The 9,348-nt window shown below is 40.1% G+C and overlaps 1 protein-coding gene across 1 annotated transcript in view; it reads left to right on the forward strand.

Moving 5' to 3' along the window:
* Positions 1 to 8,808, forward strand: part of LOC121010055 (hydrocephalus-inducing protein homolog) — an 85,679-nt gene extending 76,871 nt beyond the window's left edge. Inside the window, exon 7 of the mRNA XM_040443455.1 lies at positions 8,586 to 8,808. Coding sequence (XP_040299389.1) covers positions 8,586 to 8,808 — 223 coding nt within the window. The remainder of the gene's footprint in view (positions 1 to 8,585) is intronic.
* Positions 8,809 to 9,348: the final 540 nt, after the last annotated feature.

Consider the following 9,348-nt stretch of genomic DNA (forward strand, 5'->3'; position numbering starts at 1 on the left):
CGCCAGGTCACGATCTCGCGGTCCGTGAGTTCGAGCCCCGCGTCGGGCTCTGGGCTGATGGCTCAGAGCCTGGAGCCTGTTTCCGATTCTGTGTCTCTCTCTCTCTCTGCCCCTCCCCCATTCATGCTCTGTCTCTCTCTGTCCCAAAAATAAATAAACGTTGAAAAAAAAATTAAAAAAAAAAAAAAAGAGTTAGTAGTCAAAATCTATAAAGAACTTATCAAAATCAATACCCAAAAACCAAATAATCCAGTGACTAAATGGGCAGAAGACATGAATAGACAGTCTTCCAAAGAAGATACCCAGGTGGCCAACAGACGCACGGAAAGATGCTTACTATCACTCATTATCAGGCAAATGCAAATCGAAACCACAATGAGATACTACCTCACACCCTTCAGAATGGCTAAAATTAACAACTTAGGCAACAACAAATATTGGTGAGGATGTGGAGAAAGGGGAACTCTTTTGCACTGTTGGTGGGAATGCTAACTGGTGCAACATCTCTGGAGAACAGTATGAAGTTACCTGAAAAAATAAAAAACAGAACTACCCTACATCCCAGTAATCGAAATACTAGGTATTTATCCAAAGGATACAAAAATGCTTCGAAGGAGCACATGCACCTCAATGTTTATAGCAGTGCTATCAACAATACCCAAATTATGGAGAGAGCCCAAATGTCCATCGACTGATGAATGGATAAAGAAAATGTGGTGTGTGTGTGTGTGTGTGTGTGTGTGTGTGTGTGTACACACAATGGAATATTACTGGGCATTCAGAGAGAATGAAATCTTGCCATTTGTAACAACGTGGATGGAACCAGAGTGTATTATGCTAAGTGAAATAAATCAGTCAGAAAAAGGTAAATATTTGATTTCACTCATGTGGAATTTAAGAAATGAAACAAATGAAAATAGGGTAAGGGAAGGAAAAATAAGATAAAAACAGACAGGGAGACAAACCCATAAGAGACTCTTAAATATAGAGAACAAACTGCGGGTTGCTGGAGGGGGGTGGCTGTGGGATGGGCTAAAATGGGTGATGGGCATTAAGGAGGGCATTTATTGGGGTTAAGCATTGGATGTTATATGTAAGTGATGAATCACTAAATTTCCTGAAACCAATACTACACTATATGTTAACTAACTTGAATTTAAATAAAACAAACAAACTAAAATGACCAGGGCTTTAAGGTTATTGAGAATCCAGGTCAGACCTAGCATTAGCTCAGTGACTAACTGCTCTGGTTCTTAGCTTCCTCTTTGTTTTTAAATCCTGTAGATTTGCCTTTTTTTAATGCATGCTCAGCTGCACATTTATATAGGTTATATTTTATCCAGTCTTTCTAGGTATTTTCTGGTGGAAGAGCTTTCAGGTTACCTGTTCTGCCATATTGTAGGTGGTAGGGCTGCCATAATGTGGGTGGAAGGCACATCCCTTGGGAGGGGATTTGTGTTTATTGTTCACAGGAGCATCCCAGGAGCATCACTATCTCTGAACAGTTTTATGTAGGTCTAAGTTTATGTCTGGTATCCTATTTCTCCTGGTTGAAAAACTACTTTTAATATTTCTCGTAGCACAGCTCTATTGGAAATTCTGTTTTGTCTATTTGAAAGAAAGTATTTTGCCCTCATTTTTGAAATGTATTTTCTCTACACTTTAGAATTCTGGGCTGACAGTTCTGCATAATTTTTTCAGGAGTTTAAAGATGTCATTTCATTGTCTTTTGGCTTACATTTTTCTTAAGAGAACCCTGCCATAACTCTTATCTTTGTTCCTCTGTACATAACTATGTCTTTTTTCTTGGGCTGCCTTTAAGATTTTGTGTTTATTTTTCATTTTTAGCAATTTGAATAAGATATGTCTAGATGTGGGTTTTGTTTTTGTCTTTGGTCTTGTTGTTTTAAGGATTTTGTTTTGCTTTTGTTTAGTTTTGGTTTCCATCCTGCATGAGGTTCCAAGCTTCCTAGATCTTTCATTATTTTTGGAAAATCTCAGCCATTAACTCTTCAAACATTTTTTTCTGTTCCATTCTTTCTTGCTGTTTCTTCTGCCTGGTGGGAAGTTCTGTCTGCCACAGGTATAATGGTCTGTACCTTTCCCGTCTCCCCTGAGGGCGGGTGGATTGTCCATCTTTATTTTTTTTTAACGTTTTTATTTATTTTTGAGAGAGAGACAGAGCATGAAGGGGGGAGGGGCAGAGAGAGAAGGGGACACAGAATCGGAAGCAGGCTCCAGGCTCTGAGCCATCAGCCCAGAGCCTGACGCGGGGCTCGAACTCACAGACCGCAAGATCGTGACCTGAGCTGAAGTCGGACGCTCAACCGACTGCGCCACCCAGGCGCCCCGGATTGTCCATCTTTAGATTTCAGGCTACTTGTTTGCTCTGCAACATCTCCTTTCTGATTGGTTCGAGAAAAGTTGTGATTTTATTGTTTAGCGGGCTTTTCTTCATTGTTAGGGTGGGCAACCTCTTTCTAGCTTTCTGCATCCCAGGTAGAAGCAAGACCCATTGAGCTAATTTATAAGTCAACCAGCAAAGGCAAAGGCAAAGTTCTTTTGAAGATTAGTGTCTTTTGACATTGTCCATAAGGGCCTATAGAGACTTTGCCATCTTGTGAGATTCACAGAGTTCGACTGAAGGAGAAAGAAGCAGGTTAACTAGCTCACCATGAGTTAGAAAGCATGAACCTTTTTTTATTTAAAAGGGCCTTCCACAACCACGTTCCATAATACACATTAAAAACTTCCTGTTACACTGGTATTTTTCCTGTGAAAAATAAAATCCACTTAAGGTGGAAAACCAGGTGCAGGCAGCATATCTTCCTGGAATGTTTGAATCCTGAAAACTACACATAAATGGAACTTATTATATATCATAGCCATACAAAAGTGAAGCAAAATCACTGCATGGATTTCATAGTGTGAAGTTGCATGACAAGATCTAAAACTTTTCTATCCATATAACTATGAATGCCAATCATCTTCTCCGAATATAGAAATACTTGCAAGGTAAAATGGTAAGTCCACTCAAGGACTAGCTAGTAATCATAACGACATCAGAAACTCTAGTCCAACATTCCCATTTTACAGATGATGGAAATAAGGCCTGATAAGGGAAATGGCTTATCCAAGTTCCCCCAGTAAATTAATAGAAAAAGCCTAGATCAGAACTAACATGGGCCAGTTCTGGGCTTACTTACCCTCAGATCCACTCCTTGCCCTTCCCAGGCTCTATTCAGTATCTCTGGGCTGTTAGCCTTCCTAGCTGCCTAGGCCAGCTGGATTCCTGTTGGGTTTGACCACTGAGGGGAAAGGGGAGGGCACTAGAAGGAGATTGCAGGGTAGCAAACAGCCAGGGCATTTCTCCTCCTCCCTCTCAGACTCCAGCAGAGTCCCCAGCAGTGAACCATCTCCTCTCTGGTTCTAATTGTCAGCAGAGCAGCCTGCCGTGGTTTCAACTTCTTCCAGGTCCCCAGGATCTGATAACACTTCCTCCTCTTCTTGTGTCTCCAACCCAGGAGTGGAAATGGCTAACTGCTGTTACTAACCCCTGAGGAATCTTGCCATCTTAAGTTGGGCTTCTCATCTCTCTCATCAATCTCTCAAATTCCCTGTTTGCAAATATTTTTGCTTTTCTGTTTAGATATAGTATCTATTCATGATACAGTAATTTCTTGTTCTTTCCACAAAATTGTATTTTCCAACCATGCTTTCAATTTTGTGAGCTACCCCAAATCCTTCCAATAAATTCCTTTTCTGTTTAAGTTAGCCAGAGTTGGTTTCTTTTGTTTCGACTGAGAACCTTGCTGGCTACAATGAGAAAGGATGTAATTGAACTTGTGGTCACATTGCATTGAATCAGAATCTTGGGGAGATGCCCTGACAAGCATCCTTTCTAAAAAATGCACAGGTGGTTTTGTTGCCCCCACAAGGGTGAGGACCACTCTTTCAGTTAATATGATTGCCAATAGACATGGGAGGGCAATGGATATACTGTGAGACTTTGCAGTGAAAAAACCTAGGGTCTCCTGTTTGGTCCCGTTTAGAGTCAATACACAGAAACAGTATCTCATGGGAAATTCTTTAAAAAACAGATCATATTCTTTTTATTGAAATAATGATTTAATTAATGGCTAAGTTCATAAATGGTTGGGTTCATATAAATTTTAAAAATAAAACTTTATTTGCCTGTCTGTTGCCCTCATTAGAATATGAGCTTCTCAAATGCAAAGGTTGTATCTAACTCTTTTCATTTGTATTTTCCTAGCATCAAATATAGTGCCTAGAAGAAATAAGTGCTCAATAAATGTTTATAGGATGCCTGTCCAACCGTATATCACAAAGGCAAAGCTACAGCTATAAACCTGTACAATAATTTAAAGTAAAAAAAAAAAATGCTCCCAGTACTATAAAATAGGCATAATGGGTTTTATATGAATAAAAGGAGTTGCAATGTACTGTAAAATATACAGAGAACATAAACAATTACTCTTCAACTTTATTACAGATTTGATGTGCAAGTCTAGTAGGTACCAGAATAATTTTGACTCTTAAAGTAAGATTAATTTTGGAAGGTGCAATAGAAAAGTTTAGGAAGCAATCTCAAACTCTAAAGCCTCAGGTTAGGAATCAGCTAATAAGAAAGATTATCTGAAGAAAACATACTAATATTATATTCCATATTTAATATAACAGCTAATCTTGACCTTTTGCTAAAATATTGAATCTAAATTGAACCAGAATATTAGTTTTCAAGAGCAGTTTATAGGGAATTGAACGAAAACTCAAAATCTTTGTTATGTCTCCTGATTTTTCACGAACTCGGGTTCTGTCCCTAATCAAGCACTCAGTATTAATGAGAATATTACATCAAAACCAAACATTTTGATAGACAGAGCCAGCCTTATGCCCTTGAGAGACAATGCCTTTTACCTCTTAGTTAAGAGCATTTTCTGATACTTGATATTTTCTGGCCAGTTCAGCCTGTCTGTCTGTGGTAAAAATGAAGTACGAAATCGAATTATAGACAATTTAAGCACCAGAACTTAACACACTCTACCCAATTAACATCTGATTTATTGAGAAAGCTTAGGCTAAGTAACATTGGTGATCCCAGGTGATTTTTTAACTGCTGAAGAAATTTAATATAATATAAACCCCACAGTGGGCACAACAGGAAAGTATCTGTTACTTTGTATAGAATTTGGATTTCTGGAGGTCCTAGAGAGGGGTCTCCTTGTCCATAGAAAATTAGCTTGGGTTTTGCAACTGAGATAATGCTATCCAATTGATTTCAAAACTGTGCCTTTTGCCACCAAGAAATGTTTGAAAAGAAAATGAAAGCACCATGTAGGAAGAAAAATATTAGAAACTAGGGAAGCAAAGATAGAAGAAAATATCACAACATTGTTCCCAAAGTCAGGAAACTGGGCCCAGTTGTCAATTCTTAAGACTCTTACTGATGCCATAAGGAAGGAAAAAACTTTTAAGACTGTGAGATTTATTTTGGATGACTTACCTTCATCTCAGGAAGCAGGGATTCTTGAGATACTGAAAGTCTGTTCCTTTTTTGTTCCACCAAGATGTTATAAAGATTATTTAATGATTACAGATATTTTTATTTCACTCTGAAAGTTGGTTAAAATTCAATCTACAACCTCTTCTGAGAGACTTCTGTGAGTACAGAACTGTGTGGGGGGTGAGAGACACAAAGATAAGCCTAACTAGGTGGTTTCTATGTTCAGGGATGGTTTGGGTAGGCAGGAAGAACTGGAACTTGAAGGCAACTCCACCACTACCTGTTGGGCAACTTTGGGCCAGTTGCCTGCCCTTTTGGAGCATCTATTTTCTCATGTCTAAAATGCAATAATAGTACCTACTTACTGCAGGTTTTTTCCAGGATTACAAGGTTTGGCATATGTAAGGTGCCCAGTGTAGTGCCCAGTATGGAGTCCGTGCTCATGGAAGTTTATTTGCTTTCCCTTTCCTGTCATCTCAAGAGTCTGTAGCTATTGACAGGGTCAGGCATGAAAACTAACTGTAGTACAAGGTGAACTGAAGTAAGAAGTGAAAAGAAAGTCACAGCTCTGAGAGGAAAGAGGCTTTGTTAACAAGAGAGAGAATCAGGGAAGAGTCTATCTAAGAGGTGGCTTTGAGTCTGAGCAATTTTAAGTGGCTTTGGGAGAAGTATGACCTGTGGAAAATGGTAAGTATTCTTGTGTGACCTTAGTGGTCTGTGTAGAGGGCACAGTCTAGTTGGAAGAGGTGATGCAGTGCTAGGTGAGGTTCAAGTGTAGAGAGCAGAGCCCTCTCACCCTGTCCCTCCCCATTCTGACTTGGAATGTGACAGATGTTTGGGACATTTGGACAGATGTATGTGTTTAATAAGAATGCAAAATGTAGTTGGGAGCAGATTTCATGGGACCTCAAATGCCTAGGACTTTGAACTTGATTACATAGATTATGAGGACCGCTGAAGGTGTTTGAACAAAGATGAATGTGTTACTACCTGTGTATGTTTTTTTGCAGTATCCCTAGAGCAGTGTGAAGTATTGAGAGGAGAATAATAAGACCTTGAACTCATCTAAACAGCCAAGATCATCCTCAGGCCATCTCCCATCTAGAGGCTGCCAGTGAGAGAGATAACATAAATAATAATAAACACTTGTTTAGCACTTCCTATGTGCCAGGCATTGTTTTAAGCTCTTCACCTGTACCAGCTCCTTTAGTCCCCCCTACAGCCCTATGAAGTAGGTGCTGTCATCACCCCCATAGAGACAAAATGTTCAGTGACTTGCTGTGTAAGGTCATGGCAGAGCTGGATTTTGAACTTCTTACGTGGCTTCATGCTAAGGACCACTACTGCATAGAGCCTCGACAGAAATGTCCGGAGTTCGCTGGAGGATTGGTGCTGTAGGTGTGGGAAAATCACAAAGGCATGGGAAGATAAAGAAGTGAAAGTAGAGGGAGATCCAAGTAGAGAGCCCCAGAGGAAATAAACAGTTGCCCGTGGTAGGAAGCACTGAACATCTTGCAATGATGATCACAGGTACCACCAAGTGCTACCCTTGCCACAGCTATCTCCTCACCAAAGAAAGTTCAGGTTTTCTGACATTAAATTCATTATCTAAGGAAAGATTTAAGGGATGAAACTAAAAAATGGTTGTGATGGAAGTAAATAATCAGAAGCAGCTTAGCCTGCCAGATACATTGTACAACGCATTACTTTGAAAAACTAGCAATTTAGAGAAGTGAAATGGACCATGAAAATAATTAAATGGGCTGGGTTTTTTATTGAAAAGGAAGAATGCTGTAAGTTATTTAAGGTACTTCATGGTCAGATCCAGCTTCTCTCTTAACACTTCCAGGGAAATTAGATGAAACTATTTCCTGTTCCCAAATCTATCCTATCACTCCATAATGTCTACATGCCCAAATTCTATTTTCCACACAGGACTTGTCCCCAGTTTGCCTTTTAAAAAAAAAAAAAAAATTTTTTTTAATGTTTATTTATTTTTGACACAGAGAGACAGAACATGAATGGGGGTGGGCAGGGGAGGGGGGTGGGAAGAGAGAGAGGGAGACACAGAATCTGAAGCAGGCTCCAGGCTCTGAGCTTCAGCACAGAGCCTGACCTGGGGCTCGAACTCATGAACCATGACATCATGACCTGAGCTGAAGTCGGACGCGTAACCGACTGAGCCACCCAGACACCCCCCAGTTTGCCTTTCTAAATGTTCTCCACCCTTCTCCAGCTTGCTGTCACCCAGAGGGCTGACCTGTATGGCTTAGGTCAGCAGACTCCCAAGGCTTTGGCTTCTAGTTCGGTTCAGCCAGTAGGGGTCCCAACAGGTGATGAGACAGGAGGATGTGAGGTCAGGACAGTTTCTCCCCTAGTGTCTTCTCTGTGAGGCCACCTGGGCTGTCTGTCTTGACTGAAGCTCTTTGCTCCTCATAAGGCAGCATTCTCAAGTAGGACTCTTGTGGGCTTCAAAACCACCGCTGCTCCTTGGCTCTTTGGGCCTAGAGGTCATAAAGGCTTTACTGTTTATAGCCCTGGGGGATGTATCATCTTTTGTAGTTCCTATATATCCCTAAGCCCCTTTTCAATAGACCCCTTGTTAAACTGCCCTCAAATTATCTTCCTGTGATTGTGTGATCTTTTGAGACTCTGATATATTTTTCCATTATGAAAACTTCACTGAACTGTCACAAAACTTGATTTCTATCCCTTTGAAGGTACTTTTCTGTTGCAGCTCACAGTATTTGCATACATGTTTTAAGTCTGACCGCTGGAATCACTCAATGAATGCTAAAAGAATGGCTGAAAGCCAAGGACACAAACAAGAATATTATGATACCATTTAAATTTCTCTTAGACTTGTTGATCTGTTACTGCTATTTTAACCTTAAAACCCAAATCTTTCACATTAGGGGGTAAAGTGTACTGTACTTCTGATTCATTCAGTTGGGGCGGGGGGTCTGAGCTGTCTACAGAGCTACAAGTCCTGTCTGTATCTTCTCCTCCTCTCACACGTGTCAGGATGTGTTCTGATGGTGCGTCTCCATGTGTGCTGCAGGCCTTTCTCCGTAGAGCCACCTGTTGGAACTCTTAATGTGGGAGAGTCCATGCAACTGGAAGTGGACTTTGAGCCACAGACTGTGGGCAATCACAGCAAAAGACTTATTGTGCATTATGACACAGGTATGTGTTATTCTTTGTCCAAAGTTCTACATGTTAAGAAAGGTCAAGTGGAAAATATGGTGAAGCAAAGTAGCAGGTGGTTATTTTGGCTGCATTAGAGTAAGCCAAGAGCCACAAGGTAAAGAACCGAAGAATGAATGTCTCCAACAGAAATAATGTTGATCCAGATATATGTCCCACCTGACTGGTTTCTCCAGTGCTTGAAAGCCTGAGAAATACAGAGCTCTGGAAGGAAAGTATACCCTGCAGTCACACAGATAGTTTAAGGTTATTTATATGTACATGGGACTTGAAGGTAAATTAATACCATGTTTTCCATTTGATTTATTACTGCATTTGTCTAACATCATAAAAATGTGAACTCCAATTCAGAATGTTCTTGTGTGTACCCACTAGTCTGTGTAAGGCCCAGCTGCCTTAATTCTTGGAATGTGCAAGTATCTTACTTAATGTCTTACTTAAATGTAGTACTGTGTCTACTGCCACTAGCATTTTTTGAAGGCCACAGTCTGTATAATCATGAAAATTATACAATTGTTTTTGCTAATATTTAATTTATGGTTGTGTGGACTGCATGTACATTATGCAAGTCCCCAAAGTTGGTTTTCAAATTAATATTTTACCATTGCCATTTATTA

The sequence above is a fragment of the Herpailurus yagouaroundi genome, unplaced genomic scaffold (assembly GCF_014898765.1).
Source record: "Herpailurus yagouaroundi ecotype Mexico unplaced genomic scaffold, PumYag 190, whole genome shotgun sequence".
In the NCBI taxonomy this organism is placed as follows: domain Eukaryota; kingdom Metazoa; phylum Chordata; class Mammalia; order Carnivora; family Felidae; genus Herpailurus; species Herpailurus yagouaroundi.